The following is a 24,749-nucleotide window of genomic DNA, read 5'->3' on the forward strand; positions in this document are numbered from 1 at the left end:
AGACCGCCTGATCAGGAAGAAGTAGATGAGGCCTTCTTCTTACAACTGGAAGAAGCTTCATATTTGCAGGTCCTGGTTGTCATGGGGAACTTCAACCACCCTGATATCTGCTGGGAGGACAAGACAATAGGGCATAAGCAATCCAGGAGGTTTATGGAGATTTATGGTTTATCACTGACACAAGTGATCAAGGAGCCAGTGAGGGGAGGCACTCCGCTGGACCTGAATACCTCCAAACTAGGAAGGACTGGTTGGGGCAGCCTTGACTGTAGTGACCATGAGATGGTGGAGTTCAGGATCCTGAGAGAAGGGAACAAGGCAAATAACAGGATCATAACCCTAGACTTCAGGAAAGCAGACTTTGGCTTTTTCAGGGATCTGCTTGGAAGAATCCCATGGGAGACAGTCCTAGAAAGCAGAGGGGGTCTGGAAGAGCCAGTTGATATTCAGGGATCACCTTCTCTCAGCTCAAGAATGGTCCATCCCAAAATGCAGGAAGTCAAGCACAGGTGGCAGGAAGTATGGATGCACAAGGAGCTCCTGAGTAAATTCAAACATAAAAAGGAAGCATACAGGAGGTGGAAGCAGGGACAGGTGATCCAGGAGGAATATAGAGACACTGTCCGAGCATACAGGGATGCAGTTAGGAAAGCCAAAGCCCATCTAGATTTGGATCTGGAGAGGGATGGGAGGGGCAGCAAGAAAGGCTTCTGCAGGTATATCAACAGCAAAAGCCATGAAGTCCAGCTGGAGGCCAGTCACTAGTGATGTCCCTCAGGGGTCAATACTGGGGCACATACTGTTTAACCTCCTCTTTTCTGACCTGGATCTTGGGACAGAGTGCACTCTCAGCAAGTCTGCAGATGATAGAGAATTGGGAGGAGTGGCTGATACACCAGGTGGTTGTACTGCCATTCAGAGGGACCTCAACAGGATGGAGAAATAGGCAGTTCAACAAAGGGAAATGCCATGTCCTGCACCTGGTATGGAATAAACCCATGCACCAGTACAGGCCAAGGGCTGACCAGCTGGAAAGCAGCTCTGCAGAAAAGGACCTGAGGGTCCTGGTGGACAAGAATCTGACCATGAGCTGCCAATGGACTCTCATGGCAAAGGCAGCCAATAGCATCCTGGGCTGCATTAGGAAGAGCATTGCCAGCAGGTCGAGGGGGGAGATCCTTCCCCTCTACTCAGCACTGCTGAGGCTGCATCTCAAGTACTGTATCCCATTCGGGGCTCCCCAGTACAAGACAGACACAGGGATACTGGAGCGAGTCCAGCAAAGGGCCACAAAGATAGCTAAGGGTTTGGAGTGTCGTGGAATAACCAGAATTACTATTTAGATCAGGTCAGAACAGAAGCAGTTTATTACTATAGCTATAGGAGAGAACACAGAGCAGCAGTGAGAGACTGCTGATGTGAACTCTGCCCAAATGGGGCAGTTTTACAGAGTTTATATACCTTTTAGGTTATACAACCAGGTTCTTCACCAAAACTGTCAGATAAGCAGGATATGGTAAATATCAACAGCAATTGGAATTCTTCATATAAGGAGGGTTGAGACAGTATATCCTTTTATGAATAATTCACTCCTTTGTTAATGAAATCTTGCTGACTGGTGAGCCCATTAGCTGCAAATGTTTCTTAACTAGTGAGGCCTGCAAAGGCCTATGAGGCATTAACTATTTTGCTTCCACAAGAGCATCTGTCATATGAGGAGAAGCTTAGAGCTGGGACTGTTTAGCTTGGAGAAGAGATGGCTATGGGAGGGATCTTATCAAAATGTCTAAATACCTCATAGGAGGAGTAAAGAAGATGGAGCCAGACTGTTCTTAGTGACACCCAGTGGAAGAACAAGAGATACTGCCTCATTCCACATCTACTATGTCCATTTCAAGGATCAATCATTAGAGTCTGCACATGGCAATGATCTAATTTAGAAGTTACAGAAGATATTTCAGGGTTAACAGAATGTTTTGATATTTTTTCTCATTCTGTACAAGAAGGAAGTGTGTTTTTCCTATCCTAAAATCCAAGTGCATATATAATCCTAAATTATTTATAACACTTGACTCCATCATTCCATGTCTCCAAGCTCAAGACTGTTTACAGATTTCCATCTGTTGGATTCACACTTTCACATTAGGAATCTCCCCTTCCCTCATCAAAGAAGATATTTCAGATTTTCAATGAAACCTAGGTGGTAACAGAATGTTTTACCCAGGGACTTTCCTGGACCCACCAACAGTGAAGAAGGGATTAGCATGTGAATTATTACAGGAGCTTGACCCCTACAAATCAATGGGCCCTGACGCCATCCACCCGAGGGTGTTGAGAGAGCTGGCTGATGTCATTGCGGGGCCACTCTCTATAATCTTTGAGAAGTCGTGGAGATCGGGGGATGTCCCAGAGGACTGGAGGAAGGCGAATGTTACCCCTATCTACAAGAAGGGCTCAAGGGAGGATCCGGGTAATTATAGGCCCCTCAGTCTTACTTCAGTCCCTGGGAAAGTTATGGAACGGATCCTCCTGGGGGCCCTCATGAGTCAAATGAAGCACGTGATTGGGAAAAGCCAATACGGCTTCACCAAGGGCAGATCGCGCCTGACAAATCTGGTGGCCTTCTATGATAAAGTGACCTGCTCGGTTGACGTGGGGCGAGTGGTCGACGTTGTCTACCTGGACTTCTCCAAGGCTTTCGATACGGTTCCCCATGGCCTCCTCCTGGAGAAATTGATGCGTTATGGCCTAGACACGTGGTCTGTGCAGTGGGTGAGGAATTGGCTGGTGGGCCGCACCCAAAGGGTGGTGGTAAATAGCTCTTTTTCAAACTGGCAACCCGTCACAAGTGGGGTCCCCCAGGGATCGATATTGGGCCCAATGCTATTCAATATCTTCATAAGTGATCTGGATAACGGGATGAAGTGTAGCCTGACGAAGTTTGCAGATGACACCAAATTGAGTGGGGAAGTAGACACTCTGGAAGGGAGAGCCACCCTGCAGGAAGATCTGGATAGGCTGGAAGAGGGGGCTAACAGGAACCTTATGAAGTTTAACAAGGACAAGTGTAAGGTCTTGCACCTGGGAAAACATAATCCAGGAGTGCAGCACAGGCTGGGATCCACCTGGCTAGGGAGCAGCTCTGTGGAAAGGGACCTGGGTGTCCTGGTGGACAGGAAGCCCAATATGAGCGAACAGTGTGCTGCTGCGGCCAAGAAGGGCAATAGGATGCTGGGTTGCATCAACAAGGGCATCACCAGCAGAGATAAAGAAGTCGTTATCCCACTCTACTCGGCGCTTGTCAGGCCACACCTGGAATACTATGTACAGTTCTGGTCCCCGCTATACAAAAAAGATGTGGACAGGCTGGAGGGGGTCTAGAGAAGGGCCACCAAGATGATCAAGGGTCTGGGAAGCCTGCCACATGAGGATAGGCTGAGAGAGCTGGGTTTGTTCAGCCTTGAGAAAAGGAGGCTTAGAGGTGATCTCATCACCATGTACCAGTACTTAAAGGGGAGCTACAAAGAAGATGGAGACTCCCTTTTTACAAGGAGTCACATGGTAAGGACTAGGGATAATGGGTACAAGTTACTCCCAGGGAGATTCCAGTTGGACACGAGAGGTAAATTTTTCACAGTGAGAACAGTCAATCATTGGAATAATCTCCCCAGGGAAGTGGTTGACTCCGCCACACTGGACACGTTTAAGACTCAGCTGGACATGGTGCTGGGCCATCTCGTCTAGATTGCGCTAGAAAGGTTGGACCAGATGATCCTTGAGGTCCCTTCCAACCTGGTATTCTATGATTCTATGATTTCCCCACTATCAAAAAGTTCTCAGAATTACATGATGTAATGGAAGGGTATTTAAGAGCACGGAAGACTATTCATGTCCAGATGATTTGCTGATCGGGGTAAATCCCAGCAGGCAACCATAGCAGCTCTGTGATATATCTCATCTTCTCATCAGTTTTTCATTAGCATGGACTTCATTTTGGGAGGGACCTGAAGGAGAATCCTGATTCCTTTGTCCTCTATGCCCTTTTATAGGGGGACAGAAAGGCACAGGATCCATACCTGAACCAAAAGATGCTGGTATTAAAAGTGTTATATGAAGCTTTTCTGCCCCTCTGTCTGTCTTGGGAAAATAGGGAAAGATGATTATCACACTGCATGTCAATATACTGAATAATAAATCCCGTCTTCATGCAGACAAACCAATGCCTTCCCGCCTGCCTTCCCGCCTGCCTATCCTTCCTGCCTGCTTGCCTGCCTCCCTCCCTTCCTCCTTTTTTTATTTTTTAAACAACAAAGACATTATCTGAAATTTATTGTGGAGAATCTTTAGGGATTTCAGTAGGGGGTTTCATTTCTCTCACTCTCTCCCTCTTCTACTCTTTCTTTTTAATTTATTCCAAATTAAAGTTATGTTAGCACTTTTTCCATTGCTTAGATAAAAAAATTAAATAGATTTAAATTTGTTCTCAACACTTCTGTCCAACTGGCTAGAAATGGTTTCCATCTTACTCTGAGCAAGGGATAGAGGAGGTTGTGTGTGTCCTCCACATGACTCCCTTCCTGTTTAAGTGTCAGCAATGTCTTTTTTTCTTTATTAGTATACAAGACTATCTGTCTCTCAAATAGTTTGGCCTTTTGCATAGCAATTATATATGTATACATCTCAGAAGGCCTTGTATCTTGTGGACTGAGTATACAGTTCCTAATGATGAATTATATTTTAAGGCTATAGATTTAGAGTTAGAGGAGAGTTATGTTTAATTTGATTTTCTAAACTATATGGTTGTCCTACTCATTTAACCACCTTTGTTATTCTCTTTCCAATTTTTGGCTTAAACATCTTTGTGTACAAACCTAGTGCTCAGTCTGTTTTGCAACTCATCTTGATAGCACAGAAGACAGAAGATTAGTAATCAGAGCAAATAAAGATAGTTCAAGACAGTTATAAGTGTATACAGTAAAAGAATATGTCCACTATCAAACTTTTCCCATTGTTTCTCTATATAAACTAGTCTGGTCTGGACTCCTTTGCTTTCACATGCACAGTAGTGAGTGGAAAAGTAATCAATTCTAACACACACTTGATGAATATAACTTGTGGCTCCAGTAGATGCTGATTGAAAGCAGATCCTGTGAGAGAGCATCTAAACCAATAAAATGCTTATGTACTTCAGAAATAATGCTTGTTTTGAGAAATAATGAAAAAAATACTGGGCTCATAAAGGAAGATATTTGATGTGCTTGAGAGTCCACAGAATTCTTATATTTGGGGGGAGGGACCCTTTCCTAACAAATAAATACATAGATGCAATTCATTTTCTTATTTTAATCAATATCATAAACAGTTTTAAAGAGAGAAAAGTGCTATCAGTTTTGTTTTCCTTTGAGTAAAGGCATCTATCCATTATCATGATATGACACAATTGTAATTAGAATGCATTGTTAAAAACTCTTCTAAAAGCAGGCTTGTCGTGGCATTTATTGTTTTTTTTCCTCTTAAACAGAGCTGAGCTTTATCGGGCCTCAGGGAAATTTGAACTACTTGATCGTATTTTACCTAAGTTGCGAGCCACTAACCATCGTGTGCTTCTTTTCTGTCAAATGACATCACTCATGACCATTATGGAGGACTATTTTGCATTTCGAAATTTCCTTTACTTACGTCTTGATGGTAAGCTGAATGAAAATAAATTTGGGAGTGTTTTTCTGGTTCAGCAATTTGACTATGTAGTAGAAAAACTTCCTCCTCTTTACTATATGCTTATGGACATCTGAATAAAAATATCAAACTTCTGTCTGTCTTCAGCTACAGGCAGTGATGTAAAAAGATAAAACAAGCAGAGGGTCAAATCAAGCTGATCAGTAAAAACTGATTGTCAAAGTACAGGAAATTAACTTTGTTTCCAATGTATACAGTGCTTAGTTGTTACTTAGAGCTTTGTGTAGGCCTTTTACCGTGGTTGAATTCTCTGCTTTCTGTCCCTCCCCTATCGACACCATTGTGTTTTGAATGTGATCTTTTAAGAATTTTTGTTCCCTTGATATTAATCTTGATTTTTAAGGCCAATAGAGAAACGTTAATAAATCTGTTTGTGTACACATATAGTTTTTAAAATATTTAGATTCTGTGAGTGCTCATAAGGCCTTAATCAAAACTGAAGCTCCATTTTGTGTGTATATCATCTACTGAAACATGTCAGTCATAAAATGTTGTCAAATAGATAGTTGCATCTTTTCAAAGTCCCCTTTTGAAATGTCAAGCCTACTTAAAATAAAAGTTTGGGAACCCTCCTCTCAAGTGCTATAGACAGTTGGGTGAAACATCCATGGTTAGTGTTTGCATCTATATTATAGAAAATATAGCTGAGATGGCAAAGAACAAGTGAGCTAAAATTTCCCTTCCACACGTGCCTTAAACAACTAAGATTGCTTTTAAATTATTTCAGTAGAAGATCTTTGTCATAGGGTTTCTTTTTATTTCTTTTTTAATTTCTTCTCAGGTACAACAAAATCAGAGGATCGAGCTGCCCTGCTGAAGAAGTTTAATGAACCTGGCTCACAGTACTTCATCTTCTTGCTGAGTACAAGGGCAGGAGGGCTGGGCTTGAACCTCCAGGCTGCTGACACTGTTATAATCTTTGATAGTGATTGGAATCCTCATCAGGTTATTTGTATTTAATTATCTTCATGTAATATGGAAATAATTGTTTGTGCTTTTTTAGGCTTTGTGTTTTAATTTGGGAAGATTGACAGTGAAATGAAAGTATATCATAAAATGCTGCTTTGAGAAGAACTGGTAAGGCAAACTGCTACAATCAAGTAGTGTTTTGTTTTAAATTGTTGAAGTGATACTGTGTCTGCATATATAGTTTTTCTGAGTGTCAGGGAATCCTCAAAGTTAGAGTCTTACAGTCTGCATTTTCTGTTTCATTGGTATAACTTTGTTCACCCTTTAATCATAAGGCATTAATAAATGGCTCTCCATTCAAAGTTAAAAGCTCATGCAGCAGATGAAATAATTTCTAAGATTACTAATGCATTTAAGATTCTCAGGAATAGTGATTTGCTTTAGATGCACAGGTCTATAGCTAGATTATATTATATATATATACAGCTATATTGTTGCCTCTGTTCTTGTACCTGGACTAGAGTCTATACTGGGTCTGGCTGGGATGGAGTTAATTTTCTTCACAGTAGCCCATATGGTGCTGTATTTTCGATTTGTGACCAAACCAGTGTTGATAATGCATGCACCAGTGTTTTGGCTGTTGCCAAACAGTGCTTGCACAGCCGCGAGGCTTTTGATTTTTCCTACTCTGCCCCACCAACGAGTAGACTGGGGGTGGGCAAGAAGCTGGGAGGGGACACAGCCAGGAGAGCTGTCCCAGACTGACCAAAGGGATATTCCATACCATATGACGTCACGCTCAGCGATAAAAGCTCAAGGAAAGGAGGAGGAAGCAGGGATGTTTGCGGTCATGGCATTTGTCTTCCCAGGCAACTGTTATGCATGCTGAGGTCCTGCTTTCCAGGAAGTGGCTGGACATCTGCCTGCCAAAAGGAAATAGTAAATAAATTCTTTCTTTTGCTTTACTTGCATGCACAGATTTTGCTTCACCTATTGAACTGTCTTTAATTAGATCAACCATTCTTCTCACTTTCCTTCTATTTTCTCCCCATCCCGTGGGAGAGGGGAGTGAGTGAGTGGCTGTGTGGGTGCTTGGCCATTGTCTGGGGTCAACCCACCACAGTCCTTTTTGGTGCCCCACATTGTGGTGGGTTGACCCCAGCCAGCAGCTAAGCACCCACACAGTCGCTTGCTTACTAGCCCCTTAGCAGAATGGGGGAGAGAATCAGAAGGCCAAAGGGGTGAAAAGTCCTGGGTTGAAATAAAGACAGTTTAATAAGTGAAGGATAGATATAAAAGAGACATTGGAAGAAACAGGCGTGCCCAAGACATCAATACCTGGCTCCAGGACTGGTGCCTCTGCCAGAACTTTGTTTTTTATAACCATGGAAGAGTCTTTCAAACACAAGGTATGCTGGGCCCTGACGGGATCCACCTGACCCAATGGGGGAAACGCATCTTTGCTCGTAAGCTGGCAGGACTGATTGAGAGGGCTTTAAACTAGAATCAGTGGGGGAAGGGGATACCAAGAGGATTGCCAAAGGCAAACCAAGGGTTGGCATGGCATCGCCTGAGGCTGGCAATGCTAGTGGGAGCATTTACTCTGCTCCAAAGAGCACTGAGGGCTTAGGAGCACATTGGAAATGCCTGTACACCAATGCACGCAGTATGAGAAACAAACAGGATGAGCTGGAAGTGTTGGTCCATTCCCAGAGCCATGATGTCATTGGTATTAGTGAGACTTGGTGGAATGAGTCCCACGACTGGAGTGCTGGGATGGAGGGCTACAGGCTGTTCAGGAGGGATAGGTAGGGCAGGCAAAGTGGAGGAGTTGCACTGTATGTAAGGGAGAGGTTTGATTGTACAGCCCTCACAGTTAGGGATGATGTGGTTGAGAGCCTCTGGGTGAGGATTAGGGGGGTGGAAAACAAAGAGGATGTCGTTGTGGGTGTCTACTGCCGATCGCTCAGCCAGGATGTAAGCAGTGATGAGTTATTCTATAGGCAATTAGGAGAAATCTCTAGATCGGTAGACCTTGTCCTTATGGGAGATTTCAACTTCCCAGGCATCAACTGGGAATATCATACTGCTGTGATGAACAATTCTGGGAAATTCCTGAAGTTTGTGGAAGATAATTTCTTGTCACAAGTACTCAGTGAGCCAACTAGGAAAGATGCCCTCCTAGACTTGCTAATTGTGACTAGAGATGGACTTGTGGGAGATGTGATGGTAGGTGGCTGTCTTGGCCACAGTGATCATGAAATGGTTGAGTTTAAAATTTTCGGTGTAATGAGAAAAAAGGTCAGCAGAGTTGCTACCCTGGATTTCAAGAGAGCAAACTTTAAGCTATTCAGGGAGCTACTTAGCATTGTCCCCTGGGAATCCGCTTTTGAGGGCTTAGGAATCCATGAGTGCTGGTGAGTTTTTAAGAACCACCTTTTAGTGCACAGGAGCAGGCAATCCCATGGTGTCGCAAATCAAGCGAGTGGGGCAGAAGACCAGCTTGGCTGAACAGGGAACTCCTCTTGGAACTCAGGAGGAAAAAGAAATTGTATGACCTCTGGAAGCGAGGTCAGGCTTTGCAGGAAGATTACAGAGCCGTGGCTTGCATATGCAGGGAGAAGACACGAAAGGCCAAAGCTCAACTAGAGCTGAAACTGGCCAGTGTTGTGTCAGACAACAAGAAGTGCTTTTTTATGTATGTTAATAGTAAGAGGAGGTCTAAGGAGAACATTGGACCAATACTTGTTGAAGATGGTCACCTGACAAATAGGGATGAAGAAAAAATGGAAGCATTCAATGCTTTTTTTGCCTCAGTCTTTAATATCAGTGATAGACCTTGAGCTGCCTGGTCTCCTGAGTCGGAGGACCACGACTGGGGGAACAGTGACTTTCCATTTGTGGACACTGATATTGTAAGGGACCAGCTGTACCAGCTGGATGTTCACAAGTCCATGGGGCCTGATGGGATTCATCCCAGAGTACTGAAGGAGCTAGCAGATGTTATGGCAGGACCCCTCTCGATCATCTACCAAAGGTCTTGGGAGTCTGGGGAGGTCCCTGCTGACAGGAAGCTAGCCAACGTTATTCCAATTTATAAGAAGGGCGTGAGGGAAGACCCGGGAAACTACAGACCTGTTAGTCTAACCTCAGTTCCTGGGAAAATCATGGAGAAGATCATACTGGGTGCTACTGAAAGGCATTTAAAGGACAATGCAATCCTCAGGCACAGTCAACATGGGTTCACAAAGGCAGAGTCCTGTTTAGCTAATTTAATATCCTTCTATGATAAGGTCGCCCGCCTAGTGGATGAAGGGAAGGCGGTGGATGTAGTTTTTCTGGACTTTAGCAAGGCTTTTGATACTGTCCCTCACAGCATCCTTCTTGACAAGTTGTCCAGCTGTGAGATGAGCGGGTTTACAGTGCGCTGGGTGAAGAACTGGCTGAAGGGCAGGGCTCAAAGGGTTGTAGTGAATGGGGCTACATCTGGCAGGCAACCGGTCACCAGTGGTGTTCCTCAGGGTTCAATTCTAGGGCCAGTTCTGTTCAATATATTGATCAATGATCTGGATGCAGGAGTTGAATGCACCCTTAGCAAGTTTGCTGATGATACCAAACTGGGAGGTGCTGATTGGAGCACTGGGCAATCATCAGTGGCATGGAATTTAGCAAGAACAAATGCTGGATTCTGCACTTGGGACTGAGTAATGCCGGACACAAGTATAGATTGGGAGAGGAGTGGCTGGAGAGCAGCCCTGCAGAAAGGGATCTGGGGGTGCTGGTTGACAGCAAGCTCAATAGGAGTCAGCAGCATGCCCTGGCAGCCAAGAGGGCACACTGCATTCTGGGGTGCATTAAACACAGCATAACCAGCCAGTCAAAAGAGCTGATTATCCCTCTGTATTTAGTGGTGGTGCGGCCTCACCTTGAGTACTGTGTGCAGTTCTGGGCCCCACAATTTAAGAAGGATGTTAAGGTACTTGAATGCGTCCAGAGGAGGGCAACAAAGCTTGTGAAAGGGCTGGAAGGCATGTCCTATGAGGAGCGGCTGAGGACTCTGGGTTTGTCTAGTTTGGAGAGAAGGAGGCTGAGGGGCGACCTCATTGCTCTCTACAGCTTCCTGAGGAGGGGAAGTGGAGCGGGAGGTGCTGATCTCTTCTCCCTGGTATCCAGTGACAGGACGCGCGGGAATGGTTCAAAGCTGTGCCAGGGGAGGTTCAGAGTTGACATTAGGAAGCATTAAGCATTAAGCTTTCAGCCTTTTTCTTTCTTTATGGATGAAGAAATGGAGCTATAATATTTTAATTAAATTGTAAAGTAAAGAAGGCCTAGTTAAAGATTCACCATCCTGACTCCCTTTCACTTACTCTGGTGCTCTAACAAAAGAAAAACAGAACAAAATTATGTCTCTGATACTTATTTAGCCTGCTCAAACCACAGATTTTCTACTTTACAAACTATTTTGGCTAAATATCTTCTTTTTAATAATAATCAGCACAATAAAGAACCCTTTCCCAAAATATATAAACATAAAACTGGAAAAAAAAATTTGAACAGGTATAAAGATGACTTACAGTGAGTGTAAAACTTGCTCCCCCTTCTATAAATGATTATCATTTTCCTGGTGCAACTGTATATACATTAAAGGATGTGGCTGCAGTTTTTTAACTACACCAGCAAAGATATTACTTTCATGTGTAGATAAGACTAAGTAAAGCAATAAGCAGAATTTTCAAGTTGTGTTTACACATAAATGAGTAAAAAAGGGCATAACAGTATAGCTCTTAATGAGGCAGCATATGCCCTCCAATTCTACTGAAAGAAAAAAAAAAAGAAAAGAAAAAGAGAGCTAACTGTTCAAAGAACAACATGGGAAAACTTTTCATTTTCAGTTGCTTCTGAGGGACAAAGTGCCTTCAGGTATCTTGAGAAGCCTTTGTGACAGTATATTTTACCCTATGCCAGAAAGGGAATTGATGTGCAATGTCAACAGTGTATTTTCTAGTAATGAGATGGTATGATCTGTTGTGCTTACAAGTGCATTTTGAAAAATAAATAATGTACTATACACGGATTTTTATCTCAAGAAAAACATTTATTTTTAAGTGTCTGACAAAGCTGAAAAGGATTTTTCAGCATACTCAGTATGTACCTTTGTTGTAGACTTCAACTCTGAAGAGAAACAAGTTAGCACCAATGTTAATCCAGACTAGTTTTCTCCTGGTTATAAAAAAAGCTATGGCTTTTTTTATATGACTCCTCCAAATTCCTTCACTCCTGTGTACTGTAACACAGAGCTCCCAGCTTGTGCCCAGGCAATCCACTGACCCACAGCCATGCTGGCTGAAGCAAAAGGTCAGATCTGAAGCTGCAAAGATTAAACAGTAAGGTTTGCCCAGCCATGCCTAAGGGCGAGTCAGGCAGGAGCTGTGAGCAATGAAGACGAGTAAATGAGCTTGATTGGTAGTCAATATCAAAGGCTTCTGAATCAATTGGACCCTCTCCTGTGCCAGCTCAGGGATAGCAATACCTATGATGGGCATGGGATGATCATGCAATTCTCCTTCCACACATGACAGTATTCTTTGGACAAATCCCAGTACATAGAGAGAGCTAGGAAGAGCTGGTAGCTCTTGATGCTGCTGCTCTGGGTGGGATTTCCAAGGTAATGCCTCTCTGGAACTTCTCTTTTCTTCCCAGGAGGAGAAGCCATATACTACTCCCATGACTCAGACCAGGATTAACAGCCCTCTTTTATTCTCTGACTGTACTTCCCCAAACAGAGCTTCTAAGAGCTCCTTTTTGTTAACACATGTAAATCTAACAAGACTCCATAAGAATCAATATAAGTTTTTCATATAAATATGGGGTCTACACATACCAACAGAGAGAGAGAGAGAGAGAGAGAAACAGAAGAAAAGAAGAAAGGAAAGAAAGCAAGCAGGTCCAAACCTGAAACCAGAGACCTTGACTCCACACTCCACAAAACTTAAGGACAGGTATAATTCTCCTCACTTTACTCATATGAGAAAGTGAAGCTCTGTCTCTCACACACACTCTCTCATAGACTTTCTTTTTCTTTTCCTGAAGCTCTCAGACTTCTCTCTTTAGTCAGGCATCCTTGCTGTAAGTTGCTTTACATTGTAATTAGATAATCTTCCAGATTCTGGGGGGCAGGGCTTTTGTCAGAGGAATTCCTGGGGATATAGCCTCTCTTTGATGAAAATGAGAGTTGCTAAATTAACAAAGGACAAACTGCAGATATGATTCTTTGTTCATAATAGAAACTGTTTTTAAGAAACAAAATAGAGTACTGAAGGAGTCAGTGGATGTTACAACAGGACCCCTCTCAATCATCTACCAAAGGTCTTGGGAGTCTGGGGAGGTCCCTGCTGACTGGAAGCTAGCCAACGTTATTCCAATTTACAAGAAGGGCATGAGGGAAGACCCAGGAAACTACAGACCTGTTAGTCTAACCTCAGTTCCTGGGAAAATCATGGAGAAGATCATACTGGGTGCTATTGAAAGGCATTTAAAGGACAATGCAATCCTCAGGCACAGTCAACATGGGTTCACAAAGGCAGAGTCCTGTTTAGCTAATTTAATATCCTTCTATGATAAGGTCGCCCGCCTAGTGGATGAAGGGAAGGCGGTGGATGTAGTTTTTCTGGACTTTAGCAAGGCTTTTGATACTGTCCCTCACAGCATCCTTCTGGACAAGTTGTCCAGCTGTGAGATGAGCAAGTTCACAGTGCGCTGGGTGAAGAACTGGCTGAAGGGCAGGGCTCAAAGGGTTGTAGTGAATGGGGCTACATCTGGCAGGCAACCGGTCACCAGTGGTGTTCCTCAGGGTTCAAGGCCAGTTCTGTTCAATATATTGATCAATGATCTGGATGCAGGAGTTGAATGCACCCTTAGCAAGTTTGCTGATGATACCAAACTGGGAGGTGCTGGTGAATCTCTTGAGGGACAAGAGGCCTTGCAGAGGCATCTAGATGGATTGGAGCACTGGGCAATCATCAGTGGCATGGAATTTAACAAGAACAAATGCTGGATTCTGCACTTGGGACTGAGTAATGCCGGACACAAGTATAGATTGGGAGAGGAGTGGCTGGAGAGCAGCCCTGCAGAAAGGGATCTGGGGGTGCTGGTTGACAGCAAGCTCAATAGGAGCCAGCAGCGTGCCCTGGCAGCCAAGAGGGCACACTGCATTCTGGGGTGCATTAAACACAGCATAACCAGCCAGTCAAAAGAGCTGATTATCCCTCTGTATTTAGTGGTGGTGCGGCCTCACCTTGAGTACTGTGTGCAGTTCTGGGCCCCACAATTTAAGAAGGATGTTAAGGTACTTGAATGCGTCCAGAGGAGGGCAACAAAGCTGGTGAAAGGGCTGGAAGGCATGTCCTATGAGGAGCGGCTGAGGACTCTGGGTTTGTCTAGTTTGGAGAGAAGGAGGCTGAGGGGCGACCTCATTGCTCTCTACAGCTTCCTGAGGAGGGGAAGTGGAGCGGGAGGTGCTGATCTCTTCTCCCTGGTATCCAGTGACAGGACGCGCGGGAATGGTTCAAAGCTGCGCCAGGGGAGGTTCAGAGTTGACATTAGGAAGCATTTCTTTACCGAGAGGGTGGTCAAACCCTGGAACAAGCTTCCTAGAGAGGTGGTCGATGCCCCATGCCTGTCAGTGTTTAAGAGGCATTTGGACAATGCCCTTAGTAACATGCTTTAACTTTTGGTCATCCCTGAAGTGGTCAGGCAGTTGGACTAGATGATCGTTGTAGGTCCCTTCCAACTGAACTAAACGATTCGATTCGATTCGATTCGATTCGATTCGATTCTGTTCTGTTCTGTTCTACCTTGGAAGCCAACACACATGTACACGCCCCCCCCCCCTACTCTGCCCAGTTTTTATTGCTGAACATGACGTTATATGGCATGGAATATCCCTTTGGTCAATTCAGGTCAGCTGTCTCAGCTGTGTCCCCTCCCAACTCCTTACCCACCCTCAGCCTACTCCCTGGGGGGGAGGGCAGAGTGAGAAACAGAGAAGGCCTTGATGCTGTGCAAGCACTGTTCAGCAACAGCCAAAACATTGCTGTGTTATCAACACTCTTTTGGTGACAAATCCATATCACAGCACCATCCCGGACAAGCCCCCAACAGGCTGGTATGAAGAAAGTGAACTCTTTTCTAGCCAGACCCAATACATAAAATTACTAATGCATTTAAGATATTCAGAAATTTAGTGCTTTAAAGCACTAAAAAAAAAGAAATTTTGCTTTAGATACACAGGTTTATATCTCGACTTTATAATATATACCTAGTTATATTGTTGCCTCTGTTCTTGTACCTGGACTAGAGAGTTGCTTTACTCCAGGGTTTCTTTCTGGCCTGAAAGGCCATGAACTCTCAGTGGCAGAGAAGAATTGCATACTGTGGCCTATCTTGGTCACTTACTGCACATGCTTTCAAGAAGTGTTAGACTTACTGCATTCACATTGTACAGAGCATGCACATGTTTTTTTCCCTCTAGTTTGCCTGCCCAGGCGTGATGAACTCCCAAGAAGGAGGATAATCAGGAATGAGCTAGATGAATTGTGGTGGGCTGTAGCTTGAGCACTTCTTTTTGTTATGCTAATAAAATCCAACATTACGGCGTCCTTTAAGCAGGGAGTGATTTGTGTAGCACAGTTATGTTATGCATCATTCCATATTCTTTGCCTAATAGGACTTGCAGGCCCAAGACCGAGCTCATCGAATTGGTCAGCAGAATGAGGTTCGAGTCCTGCGACTGTGCACTGTGAACAGTGTGGAGGAGAAGATACTCGCTGCTGCGAAGTATAAACTGAATGTAGATCAAAAAGTTATTCAGGCTGGAATGTTTGATCAGAAATCTTCAAGCCATGAGCGGAGGGCTTTTCTACAGGCTATATTAGAACATGAGGAAGAAAATGAGGTAAGGCAGTTAAAAACAATCAAAGAGAAGATGTTTCAGTTGGTGCTTGGGAAGCAGCTATATAACTGGTAGGTGAGAGTGCAGTTTGAGCGCAGCTTGAGACTGCAAGCTATTATATAATTTCCTTACAAGAAAACAACTCTGTTCCTAAAGGATATTCTCATGAGAACTTGTTGCTGCACTGTTAGATAAAGGCGAGGCCATGCAGGTGGCGTAGTCGCCGGTACCAAGTGGGAGCTGCCTGCAGGCTCCTCTGGTAGAATGAGCTGACTGAGTTTATCCTGTGGCCAAGGAATTTGTGCAGCACAACACAGGCCTGAAAGCCAAGCTGTACGTGCAGCGCAGCACAGGCCTGGGCCTACTCCCATTAACTGTTATGTGGATCACTAATTCCTAAATGTGCAACGGTTTCTCGGTCAGGATCTCTACATTCCACCCCTTGAAAGGTAAACATACAGTTTACCTTTACCAAAGATATATTGTAAGTTACAGATTATATTAATAACGTATGGGCTTCTCAAGCCCTAAATACGAGCCCCAATAGAGCAGACAGCCTGTTCAAGATCCCTAATTCCTTGAATACAATGTCTTCCGCAAGGCTCCCAGTACAGCTGTGTAGCATGGGGGATGATGGGCAGGAGATGGTCTTCAGAGACCCTGCAGAGGCAAAAGCTTGCAAATGATGCAAAGGAGGTACATTTAGAGGCTGTGCTCAGAGGAGCATAAAGCCCTGAGCAACCTGGTCCAATCTCGTAGCTGACCCTGCTTTGAGGAGGAGGTTGGACTAGATGACCTACTGAGGACCCTTCCAACCCAAATTATCATGTGATCCTATGACCAGTAGATGGAGACTCCCATGTCAGGGAAGACCTGAAGCTTGTGACTTCTGGCAACAGAAGGAAGACTCCTTCTCTGCCTGCAGATCTGCAATTACAAAACAGGTATAGTGCCCTGGGAACAACTGAGGAGGAACAAGCTCCATCAAGGGAGGCATCAGAGTCAACTGAGCCTATACCAAGTATCTACTCAGCACTGATGAGACCACATCTGGAGTACTGTGTCCAGTTCTGGGCTTCCAACTGCGAGAAAGAAATGGACATACTAGAGTGAGTCCAATAAAGGGCCACTAAGATAATTAAGGGATTGGAGCATCTGACATAAGGAAGAGGCTGAGAGAGCTGGGATTGTTTAGCCTGGAGAAGGGAAGGCTCGAGGGGATCTTATCAATGTGTCTAAATACCTGATGAGAGGAAGTAAAGAAAATGGAGCCAGACTCTTCTCAGTGACAAGACAACAGGCAGTGGGCACAAACTAAAATACAGGAAATTCCATTTAAACATAAGAAAAAAACCCTCTTTTTTACTGTGAGGGTGGTCAAACACTAAAACAGGCTGCCCAGAGAGGTTGTGGAGTCTCCATCCTTGGAGATATTAAAAACCCAACTGGACATGGCCCTGAGGAACCTGCTCTAGTTGACCCTGGTGGGGGGGTGGGGTGTTGGACTAGACAGTCTCCAGAGGTCCCTTCCAACCTCAACTATTCTGTGATTCTGTAATTCCTTAAAGGAGTCTAATTTTTATATCACCTCCAAACAATTCAACAAAACAATTAACTATCTTAATTAAGATAACAGTATTTTTGCATGCATAACACACCTCTCAGCTTAAACAGAATAACTGTCAAACCCTGATATAATTTCTGTGGCTTAATGAGTTGTCTTAGGTTATTGAAAGGTTTTGCCACCTGTAATTCTTTATTTTAGGCTTTCAAAATACTTAACTATTTTTAATAAAATTTAAGCAAAATCTTTGTGAATATCTGCCAGAATCTTTCCATATTAAAAGAAATTCCTTTAGTAGTCATTAAATCTATTGTATTGAAAGCAGTTAAAACTATGAACTAACAAAGCTAATACAGTTTTTATATTCACTGTGACACAGGTTTGATTTATACTATTACTTCACATGTTCATACAGTTCTTTCCAGTGTGACATGTATTAAAAGTGATGTTGCTGCTCCCTATCATTCAGTTACAAACATGCCTTTTTGTAGGATTGGGACCTCTCTGAAAATGCATTCTAGGAATGCTCCCAAAGAGGGTACTGAAGATGTCATCAGTTAAAACTTAGCTTAATATGTGATATGTTGCATCAGTATTATTTGTTGTATACTTCTCAACAATTTTCACTTGCATTTTTTACTAGACTACATTAAAAATTGCATATGCTTTCTCTTCTAGCTCTGCACATTTCTGGGTTTAGAGAAAAATATCATTTTGAAGTTGAAGGAAAATATTATTGAGTGATTCGAGATGATAGTAAATGCACACACATTGAGAGGAAGAGAGAGAGTTTCACTAGTTCAGAATCCAAATATTTTGGACTTCTTGTATTCTTTTGCAAGATTTTTGGGGCAGTTTTTAATACTTTACTTAATGAAGGCTTTTTATGCATGTGATTTTTTCATTGCTGTTAGGGTTGGTGTTTTTTTTTTTTAACTCAAATTTTTTCTATTCCCTTCCGCTTCTTATTTTTATTTCTTCCCATACATACACGCGTTCAAGTATATGCACACCCACAAAATATGTAATGAGGTTTTTTTTTAAAAAAGAACAGCTAGCTTTTTCCAAATATTGAATGTATGAAATATTGGTGGGGAGGGGAACCAACAGTTCCAGAGCTTATGCCACCAGAACACTGTGTCAGAACACTATCACTTTTCCAAATGCTTTACGTATTTCATGTTTGAATTACAAATTACGTAAGTATTTAGTGAGAGCTGAAGTGGTAATCATACTTTTTTCCTGAAGTGTAGACATCTTACCAATGGAGGGAAAATGGGATGTATAGATATAGATGCAGGCTTCTTTTGATTATTTTGAAAACAAAAGACTGCAGAAAGTTAATTTTGAGGTACTATATACTGCATTCTACTCCACCTCCATTTTAGTGAGTATGAAACATTTATTGTCATGTAAAACCCTTAACTGTAGGTTTACAATATACTGTAACACAGATTCAGTAAATGTTTTAAGGTTTTTATGTGGGAACCAAACTAAAGTTTGTAGCTTTGATTTACCTGTCCTGTTATGAAATTTAAAATGCCATGTACTTGCTGTATTTGGAGAGAGGAACTGAGCAATATGGAGCCTGATCATGTTAAAAATGGGCACCATAGCTCTTCAACATTTATGTTTTCAGTTGAATCCTAGAGTTTTAGTTTATTTTGCCAATGAATGTTTTTGATTTTATGAAATAACTTTTTGTCAAAAAGACGGATCTTCACCAGACCCACTTCTTAGGGAAGTCTGCTGCCTCCCTGGGGCCCGGGTTAAAGATGTGGCGAGAAAACTTCCTACCCTGGTACGGCCCTCGGATTATTATCCATTATTGCTTTGTCATGTAGGCAGCGATGAAGTTGCAATAAGAAGTCCAAGGGTGATCAAAAGAGACTTCAGGGCCTTGAGACGACTGGTTAAGGGATCAGGAGCACAAGTAGTGTTTTCCTCTATCCTTCCAGTTGCAGGGAATGAAGTTGGAAGAAACAGGAAGACCCAGCAGATCAATACCTGGCTCCGTGACTGGTGTCACCAGCAGGATTTTGGTTTTTTTGATTGTGGGTCGGTTTACATGACACCAGGCCTGCTGGCGACAGACGGGGTACACTTGTCTCAAAGGGGGAAAAGGCTCTTTGCGCAGGAGTTAGCAGGGCTCATTGAAAGAGCTTTAAACTAGATTGGAAGGAGAAAGGGATAAAACCAGACTTGCTAGTGATAAGCCATGGGATGGCACGCCAATGTTTGAGGGACAGTGTGCTAGCAAGGTCCTTCAGTCTGCTCCACGATGTGCTGAGTATGCTGTAGCACATTTGAAATGTCTCTTTACTAATGCGCGCAGCATGAGGAATAAACAAGAGGACCTAGAAGCTTTGGCCCAGTCCCAGAGCTACGACAACATTGGCATAAGCAAAACCTGGTGGGATGAGTCCCGTGACTGGTGTGCCGTGATGGACGGTTATAAGCTCTTCAGGAGGGATAGGCAGGGCAGGCAAGGCAGGGGGGTGGTGCTGTATGTTAGGGAGGGGTTAGATCGTATGGCGCTTGCAGTTGGTGATGACATGGTTGAGAGCCTCTGGGTAAGGATGAAGGGGAAAGCAAATAAAGTGGATGTTGTTGTGGGAGTCTACTATTGACCACCCAGCCAGGATGACGACACCGATGAATTATTCTACAAAGAATTAAGGGATATCGCTGGCTCAACCGCCCTTGTCCTTATGGGAGATTTCAACTTCCCAGACGTCAACTGGGAATATCATACAGCAGACACAAACAGGTCCAGGAAATGCCTGAAGCACATTGAAGATAATTTCTTCGTGCAGGTACTAAGGGAGCCGACTAGGAAAGGTGCCCTCCTAGATTTGTTGTTTGTAAACAGAGAGGGACTCATGGGCAAAGTGGTGATTGGTGGCTGTCTTGGTCACAGTGACCACACAAAGTAGTTGAGTTTCAAATCATTGGTGACTGACAGGAGAAAAACTGCCAGCAAAACTTCAACCCTGGATATGGGGAGAGCAGGCTTTAGGCTGCTGAAGGAGCTAGTTAGTAAGGTCCCCTGGGAATCTGCTTTTGCAGGTATTGGGGTCCATGAATGCTGGTCACTTTTTAAGAGCCATCGCTTAAGAGCGCAGGAGCAGGCAATTCCAAAGTGTCGGAAGTCAAGCAAGCAGGGCAGAAGGCCGGCTTGGCTGAGCAGGGATCTTCTTCTAGAACTTAGGCGGAAAAGGAAAGTGTATGGACATTGGAAGCAAGGACAGGCGACGCGGGAGGACTACAGAGATGCTGTTCGCCACTGTAGGGAGAAAATTCATGCGGCCAAAGCTCGATTAGAGTTCGAGCTGGCCAGCACTGTGAAGGACAACAAAAAGGGCTTTTTAAAATATGTTAACAGCAAAAGGAGACTCAGAGATAGCATTGGTCCATAGCTTGACGGGGTCAGTCACCTCACAAATAGTAGATGTAGACAAAGCGGAGACGTTTAATGCCTTCTTCACCTCTGTCTTCAACACTGATGATGGGCCCTGGGACCCCCGGAGCCCTGTGCTGGAAGACCATGACTGGGAGGATGATAAACTCCCATCTGACTCTGAAGTTGTTTGAGACGCTGCTCCAGCTGGATGCACATAAGTCTATGGGGCCCGATGGGATTCATCCCAGGGTACTGAAAGAGCTGGCCGATGTTATCGCAGGAGCTCTCTCCATTATTTTTCAATGGTCTTGGGAGTCTGGGGAGGTCCCAGTCGACTGGAAGCTGGCAAATGTTGTCCTAATTTTCAAGAAGGGTAAAAAAGAAGACCCTGGTAATTACAGGCCTGTCAGTCTCACTTCAGCGCCTGGTAAAATTATGGAGAAGGTTATTCTGGGAGTTATTGAAAAACACTTGAGCGACAACGCAGTCATTGGTCATAGCCAGCACAGGTTCATGAGGGGAAAGTCCTGTTTAACCAACTTAATTTCCTTTTATGACAAGGTCACCCATCTAGTTGACCAAGGGAAGCCAGTAGATGTGGGTGGTTTTTTTTTTTTTTTATTTTACCAAAGCTTTTGATACTGTCTCTCACAGTATTCTTCTGGAAAAAATGTCCAGCACACAGCTAGACAAGTCCATAATACATTGGGTGAGCAATTGGCTGACGGGCCAGGCTCAAAGGGTTATAGTAAATGGGGTTACATCAGGCTGGTGGCCAGTTACCAGTGGGATTCCCCAGGGCTCAATTTTAGGGCCAGTGCTCAATTTTAGGGCCAGTGCTCTTTAATGTTTTTATAAATGATCTGGATGCAGGAGTCAAATGTACATTAAGTAAGTTTGCCAGTGATACTAAACTAGGAGGAGCTGTGGACTCCGTCGAGGGTAGAGAGGCCTTAGAGAGAGATCTGGATAGACTAGAGAGCTGGGCAATCACCAACCGTATGAAATTTAACAAGAGCAAGTGCTGGATTCTGCACCTGGGACGGGGTAGTCCTGGTTATGCATACAAACTGGGGGATGAGAGGCTGGAGAGCAGCCCCGCGGAAAGAGATCTGGGGGTTTGGGTTGATGGCAAGTTGAATATGAGTCAACCGTGTGCCCTGGCAGCCAAAAGGGCCAACCGTGCCCTGGGGTGCCTCAAGCACAGCATAGCTAGCCAGTCAAGGGAGGTGATTGTCCCACTTTACACTGCACCGGTGCGGCCCCACCTCGAGTACCGTGTGCAGTTTTGGGCGCCTCAATATAAGAGGGACATCAAACTATTAGAGTGTGCCCAGAGGAGGGCAACCAAGATTCTGGTTCTTAATCATATATGTTGCATAATATCAGAAAGGTTGCTCACCTATGGATTAAGGAAGTCACTAGTTCTAGGCACTTTTATATTTACAAGCGACATGATCAGGAAAAGAAGGGTCCATATATACTCATGGTCAGCCAGATAAGGATAAGTCAGATCTGTTTCCATCTGAGCAGTGCTTAAAAGCACTTGAAGTCTTCAGCACAATTCTAAGCAATATAGCCAGAATAGAGAAGAGAAGGCTGAGGGGTGACCTCATCGCAGTCTGCAACTTTCCTCAAAGAGGGCAGTGGAGGGGGAGGTGCTGATCTCCTCTCTCTGGTGACCAGCGATAGGGCACGAAGAAATGGAATGAAGCTGCATCAGGGGAAGTTCAGATTGGACCTTAGGAAAAGGTTCTTCACTGAGAGGGTGGTTGGTCACTGGAGCAGGCTCCCCAGGGAAGTGGTCACGGCACCAAGCCTGTCAGAGTTCAAGGAGCATCTGGACGACGCTCTTAGTCATATGGTTTAGTTTTAGGTAGTCCTGCAAGGAGCAGGGAGTTGGACTCGATGATCCTTATGGGTCCCTTCCAACTCGAGATATTCTATGATTCTGTCTATTATACGCTGTGTGGCCACCTCTGTTAGTATCCCGTGTGTGTATGTGCCTCTCTGGAATACACACTCACCCTCACTACTGGCCAAACCTGCAGATGTGGACAGCAGCAGCTGCATCTTAGAGTGGGTCTTAGAGTGCACCCAGCTGGACTTCAGTGGCCAGGAAGGAGGAATTCACAAGTCCTCGCGTCCTCTAGGTTTGACAGCTCCCATAACATCCTTAACAGTGAGGATACATACTGAGAAACAAATGGTTCATGTAACTTAGAAATCTTCAGTTTAAGAAATGTTCTAGGTGTAAAAATTTTATATTGATTGCATGTTTAGAATGTGAGAAGTTTGGGTTTCTACAGGAAGTAACAGCAATATTAAGTGTAGATATTACACACTTGTAGTCTCTTTACATTGCCACCACATCTTAGTGCATCTCAATTCTGGAAAGCATGATCTGATACTTTGTAATGAAGAAAATAATAAACTAATTTATAGATGGGGTGACTGCCTACATAACTAGTTGTATTCACTCCCACTAAAACATATGGACAGAAACATTTCCTAAAAAATATAAAAAGGAACAAAGATGTTTGTTTTATTGATTAATCACGTGAATTCTAGTTAGGGACTGGAATTATGCTTCCATTTCAAGGTATCTTTTAATAGCTGTCACTTGTCTTGCTTGTATCTCTCTTTGAGGATGTTCCTATGGAATTCAGACACGCTCTTATGTTACCTGTTTAGAGTAGAGCACCTTGGATCTCTCTAGAAGAGGCACTCTTGTCACTATAGCAAAAATGATTTTTGTGGAATTCATAACACAAGGCTGTGTTTATTGAGATAAATTATCCCTTTATTAGGAAAGCACCAATACAACATTTTTCAAAATTACTGGAATTTTATTTGCCTCAGGCTTATGACTTGCAACCAAAGACATTGTGCAAAGAAAGCAAAGATTAAGTACACTTTAGGGAAAAGTTGAGAATGCACACTGGCAACATAGAAGATCAGTTTGATGAAAGAAGCCATTCATTACACTATTGCAATATTCTAAAACATTTTTCAACCCATTGTTTTTAATCAAGAGGAGAAAAGCTTAGCAAAGTTTACAGTACACATAAATTTGCTACAATTCAAAAAAGCATTTTTCTGAAGATCATCAAGCATAAAGTGAAAAAAAACAGGACAAGGTGAGGTAAAGGCTATCTATCTACTGTATGTTTATAAGCTATTAAACAAAGTTGCATATATGCACCACAGTGTAAAAAAACAATAGAGCAGAAAACTGCCTGATGAAAAATAAAATAACCAGTGGCTTTTTATGGCTTCTCCTGGTTATCAGTGCTACAAAAGACTTTTTTTTTGTCTTTCTGATGACACTGAAAACATCAAATGATAAAACCAGGCATGATGAAACCATTACTAAGGAAATCCAACCCAGAGAAATATACTATCAATGCACATTTTTTCATCAAAAGCTTTTTTGTTGTTTTGGAGATTTTTAAAAGAATCTTTGAGGCCCATTCGGTCACAGTATGTTACTTTTTTCCCTTTTTACACTATGATATCATATGTTTGTCAGGCACTATCCTAGAGCTAGTTTATAGAGGATGAGAATACAACCCAACGTCTGTTTGACAAAATGAATTCAGTGGTTGTAAAATGAGAGAAGGGAAGGGGATGGGGTCAGTTCTGCCAAGGAAATAAACTCTGTGAATTACTCATCATCACTTCCACTTGCTTCTGACTGGTCCTAGAGGTAAGAGACACAAGAAAAGTCAGCAATTCTTTGCCAAGTATTCTATGGATTTTGTTAAAGAAAAGAAAAATTACAATTAAATTGACAAATCAAGATAGCCATAAGAAAAGTAATATGTTATTTACTATTTTCCTTTCATGACATTTCATTCCAATGAAATTGCTGTGGGCCTCTTTAGAGAAGAAAAGGCACAGAGTCAGGAAACACTAGCTCCTTTCTGTCTACCCAAGTATTTTTAAAATTGTCTGGAAAGATCTGTCTTCATTTGTTGCATTAATAGAAGCACCTATGAGAAATTAAAACCAAGTGTTTCTAGGGTGGGAATGAAAGCAAACAAACCATGAGTTTTAAAGTTTCGAAGAAAGAAAGAACATCTTCAGAAAATAAGTGCCAAAAGAGTCAGACTTTTTGTCTTCCAGCACCAAGACCAGACCCCACAAGCAAATCTTAACACAGTTTGACCCTGCTCCCCCATCCT

General features: G+C 43.3%; 1 protein-coding gene across 5 annotated transcripts in view; it reads left to right on the plus strand.

Moving 5' to 3' along the window:
* LOC104019231 (SWI/SNF-related matrix-associated actin-dependent regulator of chromatin subfamily A member 2) overlaps positions 1 to 24,749 on the plus strand; it is a 197,065-nt gene that overhangs the window by 100,622 nt on the left and 71,694 nt on the right. For all 5 annotated transcript variants that reach the window (XM_087770744.1, XM_087770743.1, XM_087770746.1 and 2 more), the window contains 3 exons: positions 5,522 to 5,688; positions 6,518 to 6,681; positions 15,371 to 15,598. In XM_087770744.1, coding sequence (XP_087626870.1) covers positions 5,522 to 5,688; positions 6,518 to 6,681; positions 15,371 to 15,598 — 559 coding nt within the window. The remainder of the gene's footprint in view (positions 1 to 5,521; positions 5,689 to 6,517; positions 6,682 to 15,370; positions 15,599 to 24,749) is intronic.

This window comes from Nipponia nippon, unplaced genomic scaffold, assembly GCF_047370975.1.
Source record: "Nipponia nippon isolate SJK-2023a ecotype South Korea unplaced genomic scaffold, ASM4737097v1 scaffold_33, whole genome shotgun sequence".
In the NCBI taxonomy this organism is placed as follows: domain Eukaryota; kingdom Metazoa; phylum Chordata; class Aves; order Pelecaniformes; family Threskiornithidae; genus Nipponia; species Nipponia nippon.